Source organism: Dama dama, chromosome 12 (genome assembly GCF_033118175.1).
Source record: "Dama dama isolate Ldn47 chromosome 12, ASM3311817v1, whole genome shotgun sequence".
Classification (NCBI taxonomy): domain Eukaryota; kingdom Metazoa; phylum Chordata; class Mammalia; order Artiodactyla; family Cervidae; genus Dama; species Dama dama.
In genome coordinates, this window is record NC_083692.1 from 49640533 (window position 1) to 49665133 (window position 24601).

Consider the following 24601-nt stretch of genomic DNA (forward strand, 5'->3'; position numbering starts at 1 on the left):
ACAGAGCTGGGGTGATGATGATGATGATAGAGATGGTAAAGCACAGGCTGTGTGACATGGGGAAAGCCTGTGTGGCATCAGTTAGATTCTCTGGTCTGTTTCCTCCTCTGCAGAAGGAATAAATCTTACAGGAGCATTTGGAATTTTGTTCAGCAACATTTCTTATATTTCTTGAGTGTCTTCTGTGTTGGTGCCACACTGGGAATTCAGAGTAGGGTGAGGCTGGGTCCTCACCCTCTGGAAGCTCGCCACTGGGAAGGGGACAGACACACATATTGGTGACTCTAAAGAAGACATGGCCTCAAAAAGCATTGAGGTTCATGAGTGTAAGTGTTCAGGGCAGGAGGGTCCTGGAGAGCTTGGTAGGGAGGGAGGGTTTGGGCTCCACAGGGTGCTTAGAGAGGGAAAGTCTTCCCCTATTGAGATACATTCGTCCTCAGGATAAATGCGAAACTCTTCAACTAAGTACACCAGGTTCTTCATGATCTGGCCCAGTGCCCTTCTGCTCTTTTCTACCATTTGCCCCTTGCACTGTGGTCTTTTCAGTTTCTAAAAGTTCTATCAAACCTCTTGCCTTTTGCCATCTTTCCACGTAGTTTGTTTTGGCCTGTAATTCCCTCCTCTCTGTGCTAGGGGGCAGCAGAGAGGACAAGCAAGGCACTAGGATCTGACTGTGGAGTCCGTCACAGCTTTGCGACTTTCCAGGCAGTGGGGCATCTGCTCTGTTACTTAATCTCTCTGTGAGTCAGTGTCCTCATCTGCAAAACGGGGATCCAGGACAATAGTAGTGCCTATTCAAAGGGTGGTTGTGAGGATTAAATGAGTTACTACATGCAAAGTACTTCCCAGTCAGGGTCGCAGTAACTATTAAACAAACATGAGCAGGTGTAATGAACGCTCTATGCCTGGCTTGCTTCTGCGTGTATTTCAGGTCTTAGGTTAGTCATCGCATCCTCTGGGAAGACTTTTCCTACACAGGCTAATTCTTAAGGCCACATTGTGAGCTCCTGTGTGTATCATCTTTTCTACCAAAGCACCGACACCTGTCATTTCTCAGTATCCCCACCAGATTGCAAACTCCACAGGATAGAGGATTGGTGGATTGGTAGATTGTGTTGACTGCTGGTAGGCACTCATGGTAGGCACTCAGTCCTGCCCTAGGACTGACCCTGGGAGGACTCAGAACCGTGGGGGAAGGTTGGTGACCAACTGCTGCTGGGTCTGCGCTCTCAGGAGAAAATGCAGCCTGACAGGTCAGGCGAGTGCGCGGGCCCCGCCCCGGCCCCGCCCCTTGGCCCAGCCCCCGCCCCGGCCCCGCCCCGCTCCCGCCCCGCCCGCCGGCGCTGCCGGCCTGCGCGGTTCCCAGCCTCCCCGCCTCCCGCGGGACGACCGCGGGCTTATTACACCCGGGAGCAGCGCCGCGCCGAGCCCGCCACCGACGCCGCTGCTGCGGGATGCTGCGCTCCACGTCCACGGTCACCCTGCTCTCGGGCAGCAGCTCCGGGGCGCCCAACAGGAGGGTGAGTAGCTGAGATTGGGAGCTGCTGCTGTCCCACTTCCCGTCCAGCCAGCCCCGCTTGGGGGTCTGGGGATGGAGACGCGCGAAACCGGTCCCTCGGCCCGACACTCCACCTGGACTCAATTTTAGCTTCTGTCCCAGCTCCACGAGCAAGTCCCTTCTTTTCTATGCCCCAGGGGCACCCCATGGGATCGAAAGACTTAAGGGACTTTCTGGAATTCCCAGAGATTTCCTCTCCCTTCCCGCCTCCTCTAGCAAGCCAAGTGTATTGGTGGCACCGTTTTAAAAAAAGCACGGGAAACTTTCTGCATTATCCTTATCTGGAGACTCAAAGGTGATGAATGTCTTTAGCCAAACTTTCCTCCTTCCAGAGATGAAAAGAAAGGGCCACTTGTCGCCATTTGGTGATAGAATAACACTGATTTGGAGTGGTCTTGACTAAGGTAGGCTTTATTTTACAAAGTAGAGATTGGTAGCTGGCCACCCAGTAGGCCGATTGTGGGACCTGGGTTTATACAAGGTGCTTTCTTTCTGATTTAAATATTAGCACAGTGGGCTCCGTCTCCACCTAGGTTGCCCTTTGGAAGTGCTGTTTCTTTGCCATCTTTGTTGCATCTTTTCTCATCGCTCCAGGTGCTCTGTGAAAGAATTGCTAGCCACATCTTTACCATTTCGCATCTCTTCCAAGACTGGTGCCTCAGAGCACACTGCCAGGGCCTTGGTTTGTGCCTTTTGTTTTTGTTGTTGTTCAGTTGCTCAGTCACACCTGACTCTTTTCGACCCCATGGAATGCAGCACGCCAGGCTTCCCTGTCCTTCATTATCTTCCAGAGCTTGCCCTAACTCATGTCCATTGAGTCGGTGATGCCATCCAACCATCTCATCCTCTGTTGTTCCCTTCTCCTCCTGCTTTCTATCTTTCCCAGCATCAAGGACTTTTCCAATCAGTCAGCTGTTCGCATCAGGGGACCAAAGCATTGGAGCTTCAGCTTCAGCATCAGTCCTTCCAATGAATATTCAGGGCTGATTTCCTTTAGGATGGACTGGTTTGATCTCCTTGTGCCTTGTAGGTTCATCTGTTCACTATGATATTCAGTACTCATCATCTCAATGCGTCTTTTCTGTGCTTGAAAGTTCTCTAATCTATTTCCCTGTGTCTGTCTGTCTGCTTAGTTGTGTCTGACTCTTTGCAGCTCCATGGACTGTAACCCACCAGGCTCCTTTGCCCATGGAATTTTCCAGGCAAGAATACTGGAATAGGTTGCCATTTCCTCCAGGGGATCTTCCCGACTCAGGGATTGAACCTGCATCTCTTGCGACTCCTGCACTGGCAGGCAGATTCTTTACCATAAGCGCCACCTAGCTCAAACAGTAAAGAATCCACCCTGCAATGCAGGAGACCGCTTGCATGCAGGAGACGAGGGTTCGATTCTTGGGTCAGGAAGATCCCCTGGAAAGGGAAATGGCTCCCCACTCCAGTATTCTTGCCCGGGAAATCCCCTGGACAGAAGAGCCTGGTGGGTTACAGTCCATGGTGTCACAAGGGTTGGACACAACTAAGCGGCTAAACCACCACCAACTTATTTCCCCTATGTTTAGCTAAACAGGTGGCTAAGTCCAAGCCAGGGGACCCTTTGACACTCCTGCCTGTTTTTTAGTCTTACAGATGTGCTTATTTCATTTTTACATACCTCACCCAAATGACAAGCAGTCGTCTTCAGTGCTGTTTTTCTTTAGCTCCAGAAGTACTCTGTTACTCCTGGGTCTGGGCCAGATGATAGGTTCAGATGTGTGTGAACACCAGACACTTAGGGTTGATGGAAGCCAGTCATTGACTTCATAAAGCAAGATTCCCGTTAAGTCCAAGTGGGTTTCCAACTACAGTCCTAGCCTTATACCAGGATGGGTATTTGTCTTTTTTCTGTGGAAATCCTTTTCAGTTGGAACATAATTGTGATTGAGAAAGAATGAAGTCGCTGCAAAACCAACCCTGAACTTGGTCAGGATCCTGTGTGAGACCAGATTGTGTGAAATTCTCTAGGACCCCTTCCAGAGTGGGTACTCATTGAGTGGCTGGAGTGATATGGGTGAATGCAAATGTGGTTAGTATAGTAGATAACCTTTCTGAAGATTTTTTTCTCAAGCATTTACTTTCAAGTATTTCTTTAGCTATACATACTGTGGTGTCTGATGGAATGAACACACTGTTGAGAAGGCTTTGCCCTTTGAGTAAGACATCTGAAATACTTCGGTCTGAAGTGGTCAGTGCCCTGAATCAGACTGTGGAAGGCTGCTTTGAGCACATGGGTACTTGCTCTGCAAAGAAGATAACTAAATATTTCCTTATGATTTCCAACTCTGTTCAGAATTTGCAAATAGCACTGGTACTGTGTGTGTTTGTGGAAACTGTGATCTTTGGTTGATTAATTGATTTATTAAACAATATTTATAGACCTGTGTGATGAAGGATTAGATATTTGGATTCATTCTACCTGTGGGTATAGACATTTGTCACAGACTATCATCATACAGAGTGATGGTTGTAATAGTAGGGTAGAGTGTTGACAGGTTGCATGGAAGCTTAAAGGAAAGATTCTTCTTGAAGCCTCTGAGGAAGGCCTCCCTCTGCAGCAGACATTTGTGTTTAGTCTTGCAGGGTGGAGTGAGACTTCTTAAGGCAAGTGACATAATTGAGATACTGAAAAAAAGAAGTATCATTTCTTCTAAATGGAACTCTTGGCATATACTGTTTATCAGTGATGTACTGGACCGCTTTAGGGCAAAACACTTATTTTTTTGGATGAACAAGGATAGGATGTCTTAAAAATAAAGTTGTAGACCAAACAAGTGAAAAGTTTTCCCTAAGTTGAAAGTTTTTCAATAAACTCTATATTGTTCTATCTTTCCTCTCTGACATGCCACGAGCGATGGTCTTGTGCAGTAAAATGTTAGCCATTAAAATAACATTTCTGTTTCATCCCAAGAGCTTACCAAATTAGGGACTGCTGGGGAACCGGGATGTGTCCGGCCAGGCCTTCAGGCCGACCAGAAATGGTGGTGACAGCTGACATTGAGCAGGGAGTTCTCTGAGTCAGCTGCCCAGGGTGGTGCAGCCAGACCAGACTGTCACTAGTTATCCTTCGTTTAATAGCTGCCACCTACAATTTGTACCTCCTTCTTATCTGAAATCTCTCAAGAGAAAAAAAAAAACAGATGGGAGAGTAATTTCTGTCAGCTGATAAACCTCTGAGAGGCATTTATGGATGCCAACCAACAGGGGTTGTAAAGTTAAAAAAAAAATCTGCCTTCATACCCGTTGTGCACTAAAAATAGTTTTATCTATGACAACAGCAGGAAGATATATTGGCTGGAGGATAACCATAGATAGATTGATGACCTTGGAGAATGGAAGAAAATGTTTAAAAAAAATATTGACATTGCTTTGTGATTTTGAGAGGAATTTTGTAAATGCAGTTAATCACACTGAATGAAGCTTTGCAGTGCAAGGGCAATTGTGTGGCCAGGTTGTGTGCTTTGCGGGGAAGGCATTTTTGCTTTGTGCAGCCAAATATTATTGGTTTAGCTGTTTGGTGAGGGTGGTGTGAGAAGATAGACTTGTCAAGGGTTCCCCCAGCATCACACCGTGTTGGTAATAGGAGATTGTTGACTGGTGTTACTGGTGTCATGGCCCCTCCATGGCACATTAAAAAATGAAACCAAATCCAGGAAGGCCAGAGGGCAAGGACTGTCTCCTGGCCTGCTTTTGCCAGTAATTTTCGTATTTGGCAGAGTCTTCCTCTGTTAAAAACTGGAATGGGCTGGCCAGTCATCACTTCCTCACTCAGGCAGTACTCTCCTGGGTCCCATTTCTGTCTGATTGACTCAAATAATTCTCCTTAGCTGGCCAGTGAATGGATCAGACAGGTGTTTACCTCACTTCCTTTTCCTTTCACAGAAACATCTGGGAGCATAACTTCCATATTGTCCTACTGGGCTCTGAGGAAGGGACGCAGAGCATTGTGGAGTCCTCAGCATCTGGTGGAAGGAAGCTGGGTGCAGCCTTCCCCAGGGAGGTGGTTGGCAGGGGGCCTGCACTTCCCAGAAGACTGGCTGGCTGCTCCCCTGGGCCCTCCTGAGCCCAGGTGAGGAGTTTTAGAACCTGGTATCCCCAGGATTCAACAAAAGACCCTCTGCCAGTCAGAACTAATAGTTATATGCTCAGGAAAAAAAAAATGCCCTGACTTCTCTGCTTTGGTTCACCCATCTCACTGTGTGAGATGTAGGATGAAGGGACCTGAGTTCTGAGGATTCTTAAGGAAATCTGAGATCCAGAGGCTGATGTTACCACTGAGCTTCTGGTCACTTATGAAACCTTTTCACATTAGCCTCAAAAACTGTAGAGCTGAACACAGGGAGTTGTGGGTCCTGGGCCAACTAACTAGAGACTATGTTGAAATGTTTTGCTTTAAAGTACTTTCAACAATTATGTGCCTTACTCCTTGTTTCTGCAGTCATGTCTCTCAGCCAAAAATGGTCCCTGTCTCACCCAGCACACAGAAGAGTAACACAAAGGTGTTTACCTCTTTTCCCTCCTTAGATAAGTGATATTTCTTGAATATCAGTCACGCTGTTGACTGTTCTTTGTCTTTTAAGGCCAGCGTGTCTCTCTAAAATGCAGAATCCAGCTACCTAACTCTTCTGCTTTAAGAGCCCCTTCGGTATTGCCAGGAACAAGTACAACCCCTTAGTTTAGCACCCAGGGCCTTCTGATCTGGCCTTTGCCCTCCCCACCCCCTGCTCACCAATACTCTGCTGATGTACCAAATTACTTGCTGTTCCCCAAGATTTTGATGCTGTTCCTCACCTCTGCCATTTTTCATGCCTCTTTTCTGATGAAGGGTCAGCTCCTCTGGGAAGCCTGCCTGAACCCCCTCTTCTGTATTCCCCTAGAGGCTCGTGACCCTCATCATTGCTCCTACCTATTATTAACTACTAGAGGAGAAGGTTTAAGGACCCTCCCTTCCCAGGCCTGGTGTAATAGGTGCTTAGAAAGAAGAGTGTCCCCAGGGTCCTCAAACAGCCATACTTGACATTGAGTTGGCAAATGGGAAAACAGGAAGAGAAGCTTGGGATGAAGTCAGCCTATGACCCCTGGTCCACCTGGGCAGGAAGCAGGTGCCCTGTGGATGGGAGTGTCAGCCTGGATGAGGAGCTTGACAGCTCTGGGAAGGCCTCCAAATAGTCCAGGTGCCTGATCCTGTTGTACTGTCAGAGTTTCATTCCTTTGGTTAGGTCAGTGGTTCAACTCTGGTTACACATGGAATACCGAGAAGCTTAAAATCCTCCACCTAGGCCCCACCCCAGACCGTCTAGATGAGAACCTCGGAAACTAGAGAATGACATCAGCATTGTTTAGGAAGCTTCCCTGGGTGATTCTAATATGTGGCCAAGGATCAGGACTCCTCCTTCTGGGGTTGCTCTCTCAGCTTTCTCGGACATGCAGGCAGTCCTGGGTCCATGTCCTCGAAGGTCCCTTTGACAAACTTTTTGGAAAGGCACAATGGAGGTGGGGGCAGGACGGGAGAGTCCTAACATGCCAGGACTCTGGTGTCTTTGTGTGCGTTCATTTACCTGTGATTTCTCTCTGGGTCTTGGCATTTGGGGCACATGGTGAGCCTGGTACAGAAGAGCCAGCTAGAACAAGAGGAAGAAGTCACTGTCCTCCTACTTAGTAATTTTGTCCGGAATCAGCTGTGACAAGAAAGTGGGTGCCAGGACACTTTATGCCACCTGAAGAAGTATCTAAGTATGGAGATCGGGGGGGCAAGTGATGACCCCACAGTCAGACCCTGTTTGGGTCTGTTTTGGCCTGTTTTGAATACTCTGAGCCAAGAATGGTTTTACAGGGCCTGCAGACCCTCAATATTTGCTATCTGGCCCTTTACAGAAAAAGTGTACCTCACCCTGATGTAGATGGTCAGGCCTGCAAGCTCAGGGTCAGAGGAACACTGAAGAGTCCTCCTCCAGACAGGGCGGGCCCTGTTCCACCGGCATGCCCCAGAGATTTTAATGCTTGTGCTGAGCAGAGACTGACCTCCCAGCCACAGCCATAGTGGCCACACCATCTGTTGTTAGGTGGAGCTGAGCAGGGACCCACGGTCACAGAGTGGACTGGGCCCAAGGGAAATGTAAATGCACTTGGCTCATTTCCATAGGGAAATCCATGTTTGTAAACTGATGAGCAAACGCAGCACCTCCCTGGGTCATCTTCTCCACCCCTTTTTATTTGAGATGGACAACTCTCCCTTAGGTGAGCCTGGATACTGAAGCTGAGAGCCTGAGGGTACGTGGATGGCAGAGTCCGCCCTAGACAGGGACCAGCCCTCTGCCTCCACAGAGTGGGTCAGAAACAAGTCCCAGAGGCCTGCTTAGCTCCCAGGCGCCCTGACTGCAGACAAGGGCTTGGCTGTGGATCTTCTTGTGGAGGAGGCTTGAATGCTTACTGCCCCCCCTGCTGTCCTCCTGTGGGGATTGGCTTGAAGGAAGTGGAAGGCTCTCTGGGGAGTGTCAGGTACATTCTCCTTACTGGGTTTTAGTTCAGCCTAGAAAGAAGCCCGTACTGACATTTACTGAGCAAGGGCCTATTACGTGTTGATCCTATGCTGAGTGCTCTAAGGGCTACACAAGCAGTTAAGGTACAAAGCCTGCTTGGGAACCCTGTTTTCCCCCTTCCAGTCCATGCTGTAGGGTGTGGAACATAATAGGAGGTACTCAATAATTGCTGTTGAATCACTGAACTCAGATTTGAGCAATAGTCCCTTCCTCTAGAAATTTAAATGGCTCCCTGATGTCTTCCATTAGAAGCCTTGCTTCACCATCAGGCATTTGTAGGTTAAGAGTTTGGCCCCTACTTGTGTGGTCATTTTCTTCTCCCACTATTGCTTAGGCTGCGGGCCCATTTACCATTCTCAGAACATGCCCTGTTTGTGTCTTTGGATCATCGGGAATGAATACCTCGCCTGGTAATTGTATATTGTTATTCTGATGATGGATTCTCCCAACATCATTGACCTGGGAAGTCCTTTCTGTCCTATATGCAGTTCACATGTCATCTCTAGAACACTTCTGATATACTCCACCTCCCGTTAGATGACTCTTCTCCTCCTTAAATTCCCAGGGTAAAAAAGATGATTTACTGAATGCTTAATATGTGCCAGAAACTATTCTAAGCCCTTTTCACGTATTAGTTTATTAAAGCCTAGCCACAGGGACTTGCCTGGTGGTTCAGTGGTTAAGACCCCGTGCTTCTACTGCAGAGGGCATGAGTTAGATCTTTGGTTGGGAAACTAAGATCCTTCATGCTACTCATTGTGGCCAAAAAAAAAGAATCCTTGTGACAATCCCAAGAGAGTCATTTCTGCAGTGTTGTTAGCTGAGTTTTACAACCGAAATAACTGAAACAATAAAGATTGAGTAGCTTTCCAAAGGTTTCACAGCGAGTAGGTGTCAGAATCAGAAGTGGAACCCAGAAGTGCAGCGCCATATGCCTTAACCACACACGACCCTGTCTGCCAGGTATTGTATTGTGTGATATTGCCTTGTGTGGGTATGTTTCTGGATTATGGGCCTCTTTGGGCAGGGCTCTTTCTTTTCCATATTGGTACCCTCATAGCCCTAAAGTGTCTTACAAGTAGTGGGTGCTCAGTGCTTGAAGTACACTGAGTCCATCTTCTTGCTTTTGATCCGCTGGAAGGGACCTTTGATTGTACGGATGGCAGGTCCAGGGCTAGTGTTCAGCTAAATAAGATTCAGCTCCCCACAATGTTCAGAACACAAGGTGGAGCCAGCTGCTATGGGAACCCCTGGGACCAACTACCTCACCTGCTTCTCAGGCACTGTCCAACCTGGGCTACTCTGGGTATTATGTACCTGAGTGTCAGGAAACCATGAAAGTGAGCATCATCAAATGCTCAGAGAGATAAGCCTTGATCTGCCTTGATCTGACCCAGTGGGAGATTTTCCCAGGGGAGATTCCTGAAAGTGAATGACTAATGGAGGCAAACTCTACAGGGTTAGCCTGTCAGGTACATTCAGGGGTTACTTAGAACTTCTGTTAAGAAATTCAGAGCACCTTTTAGACCTGTGGGATGTTCTCTTTGCTGCTTTGAAACAGTCCTGTGGGTCTAGGAAGGATTGAGGACCTCCCCCGCCTCCGCCGCATCTGATACGTGCTGTGCTGTGAGAAGCTGCTTCCATCATGTCTAGCGTTTTGCGACACTGTGGACTATAGCCTGACAGGCTACTCTGTCCATGGGATTTTCCAGACAAGAGTATTGGAGTGGGTTGCCATTTCCTCCTCCAGGGGGTCTTCCCAACTCGGGGATGGAACCCATGTCTCCTGCGTTGGCAGACCTTTCTCTGTCTCTAATATAGTCCCTCTCAATCTTTACTATTGCTGTAACTGACTGTTAGTTGCTCAGTTGTGTCTGACTCTTTGTGACCCCATGAGCTATAGCCTGCCAGGCTCCTCTGTCCATGGGATATCCCAGGAAAGAATACTGGAGTGGGTTGCCCTCTCTGACTACTAAGATATTTAAAAAATATTTATCTGTATTTATTTATTTGACTGCACTCACTGGGTCTTTGTTGCAGCATGCGAGATCTTAGATCCTCATTGTGGCCTGCAGGCTCTCTTAGTTGTAGCCTGTGGGACCTAGTTCTGTGACCAGGGATTGAACGTGGGCCCCTTGCATTGGGAGCATGGGGTCTTAGCTACTGGACCACCAGGGAAGTCCCTACTATGCTTTTTATTTTAAAAACTTACACATACTTGGAACAGGTGCAGACATTGAAGAAATCCCACTTTCCAAAAGATTACCACCACTACCACCAGCAGGTGGTCATGTTTCCTTAAAGACGTTTTTTTCCCCCATAAACATATACAAATTATCAGAGTGTATTTTAAAAACAGAACAGGTTATTTTTTCCCAGCACTGTCTTTTTTTACATGATAGTACATTTGAGCACCTTACTAAGCAGGGCCTGATCCTGTTCCAAGCTGGATTTAAATTGCATCTGTGCCGTCAGTCCATTGTGGATCAGCACTGATTACAGAATGTAAGCACCAGTCCATGCCCTCATGTTTCCATAAAGGCGCTCCTAATGGCAAGAGTAAACATGCTCCACAGGGGTGTGGGTGGAGCCGCAAGCACCTGACGCACCTGCCGGTTAGCTTTGAAGTCAGATGTTTATTTTACATTCTTGTTTTATGTGAATTCATTATCTATCACCAGGTAAAACTGATAGTGTAGAGAAATGCATTCTTTTTAGCCTGTGGCTTTGTGTTTCGTAGTGTACATATGGCCTGAGGAGGGATGCAGGCAGTGTATTGAGGAAAATCAGCATTCTGGGTGGACAGATAAAGAACTGTCTCCATCAGGGGTACGGGGCTTCTCAGTTTTGAGTGATTAGAGTCATGGAGTCCTTTCTGGACCTTGTCTTTTCTTCCGGTTTTCAGTTTATTCCAAAAACGATTGCCATTAGGGATTACCCCTCTAGGACAATCAGTCTATAAAGCTATCAGTTGCTATACTAATACCCACTAGATCCACTGGCCAAATTGTTTTTATCATGGAAAGCAGAGCCAGAAAGCCGGGTCAGCCGATATCATTTTGGAGCTTGTAGGCTGATGACATATTTAGATAATAATAAAAATATCTAACAGTGATAGAGGCATACTGTGTGCCAGAATCTTCCTTTACCTGTATTTTACCCTTGAGATTCAGAGAGATTAAATAGCTTGCTCATAGTCAGCACAGCCTAGTAGGTGTTGGAAATTGTGAATATGTGTGTACACCTGTGCAGGTGTGTATCTCTGTTTGCACATGTGTGTGTGTGGTATAGGGTATGGTACAAGAGAAAAGTACTTCCTTTTCTCTGCAAAACTATGCTGTGCATCAGATCTGGCCTACCAGAGATGATTACTGAGCATCACAGACTTGGATTACCTGCCTGGTGTGAGTTACATTTTGATGTTCATGCAAATGCCTGCTGGTTTCAACCAGCCCAAGTGGCCTGAAGTCAAAGGGTTACCTCTTTCTGGAGACCCTCGGATTCCCATCAGTGTTGTTTGTCAGCTGAGAGAGCTATGTGCTGGAATGGCTTGATTTCTCTATGACCAGCATGACTGGCGATGAGCTTTGAAGGTTTCATGCAAAGTTGGCCATGTAAGAGGGAGTGATATCTCTGGGGGTCAGGTCACATCTCTCCCTGGGGTCACTGGAGCCAGAACTTGCCCAGAGAACAGTGAGATGGAGAAGGATCTTGAAACCAAATCTTGTGGCTGAAAGGACTGGATTGTTTAGTGCAGAAGAAAGAACATTCAGGCTGATGAAGAGCAAAGAGAATTCTGCTACAGTCCCTGAGGGTACCCTGGGTCTGTTAGATAGGGGTTCTGAGGAAGAACTGTTTAAGTCTGTTGTCAGGAAGTTAGAGGTGTTAGGTAGCAAAATGGGGTGCCTCAGAGGAAGGCAGTGGTGAGAGTGGAAATGCTAATGTGTGTTCCAAATGGGCTGTCACCTTTACGGGGAAGATGTTACCCTCAGGCTGGGTGTCCACCTGCCAGGTATATTGTTGGTGAGGAGGTTCCTTCGTAGGCTAGCAGGTTGGATGTCAAAGGTCTTTTACAATCGTATCCAACCATGGGCTTCTTGGATGCAGGGTCCACAGAGGCTGCCCTGTGGACCAGTGCATAACTGTGATTGCAGACAAGGTTGGGGGGTGTGTATTAGTTTACTGGGGTTGCTGTAAAAACAAAAAAAGAAAAGTACTACAAGTCAAGTGACTTAAACAACAGCAATATATTGTCTCCTGATTCTGGAGATTGGAGGTCCAAGTCAAGGTATCGACAGGATTGGTTCCTTCTGAGAGAAGTGAGAGCAGAATCTGTTTCAGGCCCATCTCCTTTGTTTGCTTACATGGTGTGCTCCCTGTATGCTTGTCTGTCTCTCAATTTTCCCTTTATATAAGGACACCAGTCATTTGGGATTAGGACCTACCCTAATGACCTCATTTTACAAACTGTGGAAAATTCTTAGAGAGATGAGAGTACCAGACCACCATACCTTTCTCCTGAGAAACTTGTATGCAGATCAAGAAGGAACAGTTAGAACTGGACATGGAACAATGGGCTGGTTTCAAACTGGGAAAGGAGTAAGTCAAGGCTGTATATTGTCACCCTGCTTATTTGACTTACATCATGTGAAAGTACATGTATCAGAGTACATCATGTGAAAAGCCAGGCTGGATGAATCACAAGCTGGAATCAGGATTGCAGGGTGAAATATCAACAACCTTAGTTAGATATACAGATGATACCACCCTAATGGAAAAAAATGAAGAGGAACTAGACAGTCTTTTGATGAATGTGAAAGAGGAGAGTGAAAGAGCTGGCTTAAAACTCAGCATTCAAAACACTAAGATCATGGCATTTGGTCCCATCACTTTATAGCAATTAGAAGGGGAAAAAGTGGAAACAGTGACAGATTTTCTTTTCTTGGGCTTCAAAATCACTGTGGCCGGTGATTGCAGCCAGGAAATTAAGATGATTGCTCCTGGGAAGAAAAGCTTTGAAAAACCTAGACAGCGTATTAAAAAGTAGAGACATTATTTTGCCAACGAAGGTCCAAAGGTCCATATAGTCAAAGTTCCATTTTTTCATTACTGTGTACAAATGTGAGAGTTGGGTCATAAAGAAGGCTGAGCACTGAGAATTGATGCTTTTGAACTGTGGTGTTGGAGAAGACTCTTGAGAGTCCCTTGGACTGCAAGGAGATCCAACCAGTCCATCCTAAAGGAAATCAATCCTGAGTATTCATTGGAAGGACTGATGCTGAAGCTGAAGCTCCAATACTTTGGCCACCTGATGCAAAGAGCTAACTCATTGGAAAAGACCTTGATGCTGGGAAAGATTCAAGGCAAAAGGAGAAGAAGGTGGCAGAGGATGAGATAGTTTGATGGCATCATCGACTCAATGGACATGAATTAGAGCAAATTCCAAGAGATGATGGAGGAGAGTGGGGCCTGGTATGCTGCAGTCCATGGGTTGCAAAGAGTCAGACATGACTTAGTGGCTGAACGACAAGCACTGCTATAAAGACCCTATTTTCAAATAAAGTCATATTCTGAGGTACTAGGAGTTAGGACTCCTATGTATACATTTTAGGGGGGACAGAATTCCACCCATAACAGGGACAGGTTGTGCTACCATGAGTGTGTGGGGCTGTGGGCTGGGCACTCTGGGTGATGCTTTGACTCTCTGTTTTTTCCCTTTGGTGTTGTTTTTTAATGGCAGGATAAAAAACAACACATTTTCCACTTCTTTCCAGAATATATCACAGTAGGATCAGGCTGTGATAATAGGGTGAAATAAACATCATGTGGCATTAAGTACATTGTCATTGTGTGTGACCATCACCACCATCTGTCTTTCATCTTTTCAAACTGAAACTCCATATTCATTAAAGAATAACTCAGTCCTTGGCAACCAGCATTCTTCTCTCCATCTCTATGAATTTGGCCACTCTGGGGACTCTGTGTAAGTGGAACCATACAGGTTTGTCTTTTCATGACTGCCTTATTTCACTTAGCATCATGTCCTCAAGGTTGCTCCATGTTATAGCATGTGTCAGAAGTTTTGTTCCTTTATAGGGCTGTGTAAATATTCTGTTCTATGTATAAACACATTTTATTTACCTACTCATCCACTGATGGACATTTGGGATGTTTCCACATTTTGCCTATTGTGAATAATGCTGCTGTGGACATGGGTATATAGACTTCTTAAAAATTTTTGTGATTAAACATGTACCTGTCTGTTACAGGAAAATCCAACATAGAGTCAAGTAAAAAGCACCTTCCCACCCCTCCACCACTGTGTATAGCTTGGCCTCTACCCTTCTAGCTGTATTTTGAAATCAGATCATCCTGTACTGTAATGGAACATGAGCCATTTTAAAAAAATGCTTGAATTCTGTGAAACTATGCAGTAGTTTGCTAAAGAAGGAAAGCATAAAACAAGCAGGAAGGTGGGGAGAGCCTGTGATGGGCCCGGCGGAAGCTGGTCTTTCCCCAGCATCACCTGTGTGATTTGTGCTATCATTCCCATTGCTAAGGAGGCGACGGAGGCTCTGAGAAACCCCAGGTGATCTGGCTCCTTCTGCCCCAGATGCAGGTTTATAACTGGCCTCTCCTCTCTTCTCTCCCAGGCAAATGTCTGCAGACTACGGCTGACTGTACCTCCCGAGAACCCAGTGCCTGAGCCGAGTGAAAATAAGGTTGAAAGAAGAGAGCAGGTAAGCCATCTCGGAGGCGAAGTCTTGACCAGTTCCCACCTGTTTGTTGTCGCTGTTTTATGCTGTGCGGCATGTGGGATCTCAGTCGCTCGACCAGAGTTTGAACCCGTGTCCCCTGCAGTGAAGCACAGAGTCTTACCCACTGGGCTGCCAGGGAAGTCCCTCCCCTCTTTGTACCCTTTTATTTGAACCCCCTTCGCCTGCCGTCCTCCATCCAGGCTGTTCACAGAGCCTGCACGTCAGCAGCTGTGTGATGAAAGGCCGCCCCCCCACCATCCTCCCAGAAGTCAGGCTGCTCTGCCTGGCCGGCTGGGTGGCCCCGGGACCCTGCTGTCGCTTCTGGGTGAACGCCGGCTGTGTGTTGCCTTGCGACTCTAGGGGCGCTGGCTTTGGTGACAGGTGCAGTGGCAGGGGACGAGTTTTTCCTGAAAGAGCCCCGACCAGTTGAGTCAAAGGGCCCATTGTGAGCTGCGGCGGGGCCGGAGCCTTTCTCTGTGGCTGGAGCCAGAGGCTCTTGGGGTGGGGGTGCTGCCTGGGGAGGAATGGCCCCAAAGCAGCTCTGGCAAGGGCACCCGGCTGCAGTGGGGAGGAGCTGAGCAGGCCTTTTTGTGCCAGCTGCTCGGTAAGTGCTAGGCTGCAGAGATAAGTCTGACCTTGGCCTTGCCTTGAGGAACTGACAGATTTTCAGGTGAGACAGACATATAAATAAACCAAGCTGACGTGATAGTTCGAGTGTTAGGATCCTGAAGTGTGAGCAGGGATCAGGGAACATGGAGAATTGGGCTGTATCAAAGGACCCAGAAGCCTGTTTGAAAGGGCTCTCACTGGTAAAAATGGAAAAATTTCAAAATCAAAAGGATTAATGACAATGATGAATTATGACACATTGAATACTAAAAAAGCCCTCATGGGTGTATAGTAGTAGATTATAAAAGGGAAAGCTCTTTTTTTTAATATAACATCAGCTGATAAATTTAGAAAATTTCTTGTTTTGTAACCCCTATGCCAGGTCATCAATGAATGTAAAAACTAGTTGGTGAAAGATTACCGTGGAGCAGTATATTGATGTGGGCTCAGAGTATGACCTCACTGATCACTTATGGACTCTAGGGGGACAGTGCCACAGTATGGCAGCCAGTAGTTCTAAAAGGCGATCTGCTTCGGCTTTACCAGGACTGGGCAGCCTGGCATTCTGTGGCTTCTGGTATGATGCAGTTAAGAAGTAAATAATGTTACCTGTAATATTCATGCCAAACTTGTGTAACTGAATCTAGTAATTAGGAGTCAGAAAAATCCAAAATGTGAGATTGTCTATAAAAAAATTAGCCAGACTCCCTTAATAAATTTAATGTTATTTAAAAAAAAAGAATCTATTGGAGATAAAAGAGATGAGAGAGACTTAACATTATTATAATGAATTAAATGTTGATTAAATCCTGGGTCCTATATATATATATATATATATATATATATATATGTAAGATATATATACATATATTTATCTTTTGATACCATATCAAAGTTGTACAATTTTGAATATAAACCCATATATGACATGTTATTAAAAAATGGTACTTTTCTTACTCATGATAATGATACATTGATGATATATCTTAACTGTTCTTTCGGCTTCTCTGTATCTTTGAATATTTTCCAAAGAAAAAGTTTAGAGGTAAAAGGTCATAGGCAGAGGGAGAGTGTTCAGGTTTTGGCTGCTGAACCCTGGCTGATGACTAGGGGCCTGTGTTGCTGGAGGTGTGGGTCCCCTCTGCCCTCACTGATCCCCTCTCTGTCCGTCCTTTCAGAGCTGATAGAAGGAGGAGTGGCCAGGGGAGGAGGAGCCCAGAGGAGTGGCCCTGGGCTCTGTCCAGAGGTTCATGGGCAGCTCAGCACACAGCGAGTCAGAATGAGTGCTTGCTGGAGAAGGAGCTCAGGCTGGGGCAAGTGACAGGACAGGGGCCCCGAATGCATGGTAGAGGCAGTGGGGAATTGGGTCTGTTGGTGTTAGCTCTGAGCTGCACGCCTGGGGAGATGTCTGTGAGGGGCCCCTGCATGCTAACACTGGGGCGGTGGGTGCTGTGAGGCACTGGAGGGCGTGCCACTGCTCAAGAAGAGTCAAGTATTACCTAAGAAGGTGGCAGTCTGTTCTATGTCACAGGCATGTTGGTCTTCACGTTGTGTCCCGATTTATCTGTTGACCTTGAACAGTGCTTTTCAAGCTTTCAAAAACAGTTAGACCCTCCTTTTTTTTTTTTTTTTTAAATCAAAATGTCATCCTGAAGCCTCATGCAATCCAGGTGAAAGTGGTACTGGTGGGGGCCAGAGTCCTCCCAGTTTCCCTGCACCCCAGAGCCCTCCCACCCAAGAACTCCGGGAGCACAGGGCAGAGACTCCAGGGAGAGACTGTGCCAGGATGCTTCGGGCCTCGGCAGACCAGGTGTGCAGCCTGTGTGCCAATCTCTGATGCGTTGGTGACTCACTGCAGAAAAACTGGGGTAGAGAGGAGGAGGGTGGGGCCGGCTCTTACCCCAGAACCGAAGTTCTTGGGTGGTGGCAGCACTTGAAGGTCCTGGTGGTAACTGTGAGTCTGTTCTGGGTGATTCTGTCACCACGTCCTGGCCGGGTGCCTGGTCTTGAGTCACTGGGACCCAGAGGTGGGCACCAGTGAGGAGGCCCTAGGGCTGCTAGCTCCCCTGATGTGCTTCGGTGTGGCTGCTCCTCTCTGTGACATCGTATGTAGTCCACAGAATTGCAGGATACCAAGAACACTGGCGAGGTGACTTTTTCCTTTGGTTCCTTTGTCTGCGGTGTGACAGTTGGGGGACTGAAGCTCGCTCAGATAAAGAAGCTGTAAATGGCCTGATGGGATGCTGATAAAGCGAAACTTCTCAGAGGATTTCTGGGGCTCTGTTAGTGAGGGAGCCCACTGAAGGCAGAGCTGAGTCTTGTTCTTTTTCACAGTCCGGGAAGATGCGCAGAGTCTTTTTTTTTTTTATTTTTTTTGTTAGTTGGAGGCTAATTACTTCACAACATTTCAGTGGGTTTTGTCATACATTGATATGAATCAGCCATGGATTTACACGTATTCCCCATCCCGATCCCCGCTCCCACCTCCCTCTCCACCCGATTCCTCTGGGTCTTCCCAGTGCACCAGGCCCGAGCACTTGTCTCATGCATCCCACCTGGGCTGGTGATCTGTTTCACCATAGATAGTATACATGCTGTTCTTTTGAAATATCCCACCCTCACCTTCTCCCACAGAGTTCAAAAGTCTGTTCTGTATTTCTGTGTCTCTTTTCCTGTTTTGCATATAGGGTTATCGTTACCATCTTTCTAAATTCCATATATATGTGTTAGTATGCTGTAATGTTCTTTATCTTCTGGCTTACTTCACTCTGTATAAGGGGCTCCAGCTTCATCCATCTCATTAGGACTGGTTCAAATGAATTCTTTTTAATGGCTGAGTAATATTCCATGGTGTATATGTACCACAGCTTCCTTATCCATTCATCTGCTGATGGGCATCTAGGTTGCTTCCATGTCCTGGCTATTATAAACAGCAACAAATGCTAAAGGATCTTCTCTAGACAGGAAATGCAGAAAGGTTGTATAAACGTGAACCCAAAACAACAAAGTAAATGGCAACGGGACCACACCTATCAATAATTACCCTAAATGTAAATGGGTTGAATGCCCCAACCAAAAGACAAAGATTGGCTGAATGGATACAAAAACAAGACCCCTATATATGCTGTCTACAAGAGACCCACCTCAAAGCAAGAGACACATACAGACTAAAGGTGAAGGGCTGGAAAAAAATATTTCATGCAAACGGAGACCAAAAGAAAGCAGGAGTCGCAATACTCATATCAGATAAAATAGACTTTCAAATAAAGGATGTGAAAAGAGACAAAGAAGGACGCTACATAATGATCAAAGGATCAATCCAAGAAGAAGATAGAACAATTATAAATATATATGCACCCAACATAGGAGCACTGCAATATGTACGGCAAACACTAACGAGTATGAAAGAGGAAATTAATAGTAACACAATAATAGTGGGAGACTTTAATACCCCACTCACAACTATGGATAGATCAACTAAACAGAAAATTAACAAGGAAACACAAACCTTAAATGACACAATGGACCAGCTAGACCTAATTGATATCTATAGGACATTTCACCCCAAAACAATCAACTTCACCTTTTTCTCAAGTGCACACGGAACCTTCTCCAGAATAGATCACATCCTGGGCCATAAATCTGGTCTTGGAAAATTCAAAAAAATTGAAATCATTCCAGTCATCTTTTCTGACCACAGTGCAGTAAGAATAGATCTCAATTACAGGGAAAAAATTGTTAAAACTTCAAACATATGGAGGCTAAATAACACGCTTCTGAATAACCAACAAATCATAGAAGAAATCAAAAAAGAAATCAAAATATGTATAGAAATGAATGAAAATGAAAACACAACAACGCAGAGTCTTTTTTTAAAAAAATATTGATTTATTTTTGGCTCTGCTGGGTCTTTGTTGCTGTGTGGGCTTTTCTCTGTTTGTGGCAAGTAGGGGCTACTCTGTAGTTGTGGGGTGCAGGCTTCTCATCACAGTGGCTTCTCTTGTTGGGGACCATGGGTTCTAGAGCCTTTGGGCTTCAGCAGTTGCAGCACGTGGGCTCTAGAGCACAGGCTCTGTAGTTGTGGCACATGGGCTTAGTTGTCCTGCGGCATGTGGAGTCTTCCTGGATCAGGTATCGAATCCACATCTCCTGCATTGACAGGTGGATTCTTTACCGCTGAACCACCAGGTAAGCCCTGCGTAATGTCTTTTGAGGACCTGAGAAAGCTATGGGGCAGCTGGCTGCACATAAGCACCACTGCTACTGGGCCATTTTGTCTCCTGGCCCCAATCATCCCACCTGCCCCAAACCTGCCTTCCCCAGTCCACCAGATGACTCCCAGACACTTTGTTCCTCTGCTACTAGTTTCCTCACCTTTCAAGTAGGCACATGAAAGCCTGGTTGCAAAGAGTAACTGAGTTGGAGTATGCAAAGGTCCCCCAACAGCATCTGGCCTGTAATACTGATTAGAGAAAAGTGAAAAGTGAAAGCTGCTCAGTCATGTCCGACTCTTTGTGACCCCATGGACTGTAGCCCGCCAGGCTCCTCCTGGGATTCTCCAGGCAAGAGTACTGGAATGGGTTGCAATTCCTTTCTCCAGGGAATCTTCCTGACCCAGGGATCAAACCCATGTCTCCCTCCTAGCAGGTGGATTCTTTACTGTCTGAGACACAGGGGAAGCCCACTGACTAAAGAGGCGATGACTAAATGTCAAATGCTTCCCCTTGACTGTCAAACCTAGTGGCCCTGGTTCTTCACGTTTCTCCCCTGTCCCCTGGAGAAGTCATTCTCCTTTCTGAAATTGCCCATCCTGCATCTCCTCCCTCTTGGGCTGTGCCTGCTGCGTCTTTCGGATATTATTACGTCCTCCTCTGAGCATCTCTCTGCCAATACACCTAGGCCTGGCTTCCTCTCTCTGCACAGACCTCACCTCAGAGAACTCCTCTTTAGTGATGATACCCACCTCATATGTCAACCTTGCTCTCTCAAGCCCTGTCCTACTGGTGGCCATGCCGGTGTTCAGTGTTCTTTACATGGTGTTTCTTTTATGTACAGATATTTTATTGCTGTTTTACCATTATTTTTGTATTTAAAAATATGAAATCCAGTCTATGGCCATACCACCCGAATGTGCCCGATCTGGTCTAAAAGTATGAAATCTGGGTCATTTGTGTGCACAGATATGGGTGGCTCAGTGGTAAAGAATCTGCCTGACAGTGTAGGGGACGTGGATTCGATCCCTGAGTCAGGAAGATCCCCTGTAGTAGGAAATGGCAACTCCAGGATTCTTGCCTGGGAAATCCCATGGACAGAAGAGCCTGGTGGGCTACAGTCTATAGGGTCTCAAAGAATCAGATGTGACCGAGCACCCATACACATCCCATTTTATAGTTGAGGAAACTGAAGCATAAAGAGAATAAGTAACTTGCCTGAAGTGATACAGCCCCAGTCTATGGGATCTCAAGGAGTCAGACACAACTAAACATGCACACAGATAACCAGGAAGTGCTCGGCTTGATTGGAACATAGGTAACTCAGAAAATGTTCTGACCCACGCAGATGGGTGCATCCCATGCATCTCACATGCCCATTTCCTGATGACCAGTGAGAACGAGCGTCTTTTCTGTTATTTATTCCTCATATGTATCCCCTTCAGAGCCATGTACTTCAGAGGGACTGATGACGTCATCTTGGAAATGAGGCAGAGATGTTAAGGGCACTATGAGGAGGGTGTGCGGGTTCGAGGGGAGGGAAGGGAGAGGCAGTTCTCTGCACCCAACTCCCGGTACCCCTGGGAGTCTGACACCCCCTTCCCTTCTCTCTTCCTTCTCTTTTGAGTCCAACCTTTCCTTTTCCAGGATAATTCATTTTTACTAGAACCTTCTTCCTCACATAACCTACCTGATTAAGTCCTGGTTTTGGCCCTCTGACATAAAATGGCAAATGACGACAAAGGGTAGAAGATGATGAGTTGATGCCTCTCCTTTTATTTCAATATTTATGTGTTTACCTGGCTGCACCAGGTAAATAGTTGCAGGATTTTCGGTCTTCACTCTTTAGTTGCAACATGTGGGCTCTTAGTTATAGCATGTGGGATCAAACCCAGGCCCCCTGCATTGGGAGTGCAGAGTCTTAGCCACTGGACCACCAGGGAAGTCCCTTCTCCTTTGAAATAAAATAGCTATATTTGATTATTGTAAGAAAATAAATGCCAAAATATCAGTAGTGTGCATTGGTTCGCTTGTTGGTTCCATTGTTGCACTGCTGGTTGGACTGCAGGACTCAGATCCCGTCAGCCAATTCCTCTTGCATGACCACTCAGCCCATCTAAAATCCACTTAGTACTAACTCCTCCTTTTTTCCTGGTTGGTCTGCCCTCACCGGACAGGTTTACTTATCATCTCCCAACCCCATGACATCTGCTTCCTCCTCAGAATCCTTTCTAAGTCTCTAGCCTGTGCCTGGAGCCTCTCCCCAGCCATCTCTCAGTTTATCCAAGTCTCCTCATCCTCAAAGGCCTGCTTCCTGAAACCCTCCTGCCTGCCTGCGCTTGGGTGATTATTCCCTCTCTTGAGCATCAGGACACCCAGGCAGCCCTCTCCCTTAGCACCTAGCCATCTGCTGCTAAGTACTTCACATATGTACACATACATATTCTTGCCAAGTCTGGATAAAACATGTACATATGTGTGTGTGTATGTTAGTCGCTCAGTCGTGTCCAACTCTTTGTGATTCTCATGGACTGTAGCCCTCCAGGCTCCTCTATATACATGGGATTTCCCAGGCAAGGATACTGGAGTGGGTTGCCATTCCCTTCTCCAGGGGATATCCCAACCCAGGGATTGAACCCAAGTCTCCTGCATTACAGGCAGATCCTTTCCCGTCTGAGCCACCAGGGAAGCCCTATGCACATATATACACACACATAAAATGTGCAGTCTTTTAATTTTGTCTCCCAGACCCTAGATCTCCACCTTGCATATAGTTGGTGCTTAGTGAGTGACTGGATTATGGTGATTCAGTTTTGTGTTAGTTTCCTTGGGCTGCCATAAAACGCACCACAAACTGGAGTGGGATGGGGGGCGCTTAAGCAACAGAAATCTATAGAGTCACAGTTTTGGAGAGTAGAAGTCCACGATCAAGGTGTCAGCAGAGCCCTGCTGTCTCTGAGAGCTCCAGGGAGGCAGCCATCCTTGGCTTTTTCAGCTTTTGGAGGCTCTTGGCAATCCTTAGCTATGGCAGCATCACTCCAGCTTTACCTGATGTTCTCCTGTGTGTATGTGTCTCTGGATCCAAATTTTCCTCTTTTTACAAGGCACTAGTCATGTTGGGTTAGCTTTTACTCTAATGACCTCTTATTAACTTGTCCCTGTCCCCAAATAAAGTCCAATTCTGAGGTTCTGGGGAGAAAGACTCCAACATCTATCTGCAGAACACAGTTCAACCCACGATAAGTTTCTTTGTGAAATATTATCACCTTACATTGTATTAACAACTTGGGTGAATGAGCGATGGACTTTTATTTACATATTAAAAGTCGTTAATTATAGGGGAGAGGAAATGCTGATTAGTTTGTAGACACACATTTCATGTTGAGGAATTGATGACATGTTTACTAAATTGTTGAACAGTAAAGTTGGTAGTGGATAATTTTGAAATTTAACCCCTGTCATTTTCAAAGAACTTTGTGAATGTATACATATATATTCCTATCCAAATCTGTATGCAGTATACTTTTATAGAGACATAGACACACACACACACAAATAAGAGACCAAACCAACACCAGCTATTACACCTTTATCACATTGTATCAGGGTCTCACTATATAGTTGAATTTTAGAGAATACTGTCTGAGATCTGCTGATTCTGAGTCTGTGCAGTGGTGAAGTTTTTCCCCATTTACTAAGTCGCTTGAAGTGGATAATATTTTGAACAGCTAATATCGCACTGTCATAGATGTCCTTGGAATGATTTATGTTTCTAAAGAAGCTGTTTTTCTGTAGACCTTGGAGAACCCTGACTGAGAGAGAGCAGATATATGTGTATGTATGAAAAGTCGGGGGCTTTCATAGTCCAGTAAAATGGTTAAAAGGAAACCGTCACCATTTGGTTTTATAGTCTTCTAAGTCTTGATAGTCTTCAAAGCCCCGGATGAGTAAGCCTGCTGAGTTCTTGTCCTTGGTGTGACTGTTTATACAATATCCCGGGCTGTTGCCAGGTGAGGGAGTACACTGCCGTGATTCAGATGCGGCTGGGGCCTCCCTGGCGATAGTGTGTAGGACTCTCTGTGCCTCTCAGAGATAGCAGCCCCTGGAAGGGCAGAGAGGCCTGGCTTCTGGTCCTGGCTGCCTGACCACTCAAGGTCATGGGCAGGCCACTCAAGTCATCTCCAGGGGCCTCGATTTCCTCTTCTAGCAAGTGGAAATGTTAGCCTGGAGCCAGCATTTTCCTAAATTTCTTTAGTTCTGGGACTCTCTATTCAAATAAATATGTATGACAGTGCCATCTGTAGAACAGTGAAGGTGCAGTGACTGGTTTGACATGAGGCCGGGGCTCATTGGCCGCCCCAGCAGTGTGCCCCACCCCCACCTCATCCGACGCTGAGGAGAGATGGGAGACTCTGTACAAAACTGCTGACGCAACTCTTGCCTCTTCCTAACTTCCCGAGACTTTGTGTTTCTTTCCTCACGCGGAGAAACCAAGGCCAGTTCAAGCGTGAGCATGTCGTTGTCAGAGTGAATCTGATGACTGCGATGGAACAGCAAAAAGAAGCCAGAGGAGAAAGGTGGACAGACAGGCAGAAGCATCCAGATGGACATGGAAAATCTAGAAGGAAATCAGATACTCAGAAATCTAAAGCCACCACCACAAGCAATAGAATCTGTCAGTATCTGTTAGTATGCCCAGCAGTGCACCAGATGACTTACATATGTTATGCCGTGTCTTCCTTGAAACAAGCTTCTGAAATTGATGGTATTATCCCCATTTTACCATTCAGGACCTTGAAGTAAGTCACTTGCACAGGCCACACAGCTAGTAACGCTTTGCAGTTCTTACTCAGGTCTGTGCCCTGGTGAGTCGTCATGGTGACGTCAACTTGC

At 46.3% G+C, this 24601-nt stretch overlaps 1 protein-coding gene across 2 annotated transcripts in view; it reads left to right on the forward strand.

Annotated features, from left to right (window-relative positions):
• The first annotated feature begins 1353 nt into the window (after positions 1–1353).
• MYZAP (myocardial zonula adherens protein) overlaps positions 1354–24601 on the forward strand; it is a 117029-nt gene continuing 93781 nt past the window's right edge. For both annotated transcript variants that reach the window (XM_061157246.1, XM_061157247.1), the window contains exons 1-2: positions 1354–1520; positions 14784–14870. In XM_061157246.1, coding sequence (XP_061013229.1) covers positions 1455–1520; positions 14784–14870 — 153 coding nt within the window. In that variant the 5' untranslated portion in view covers positions 1354–1454. The remainder of the gene's footprint in view (positions 1521–14783; positions 14871–24601) is intronic.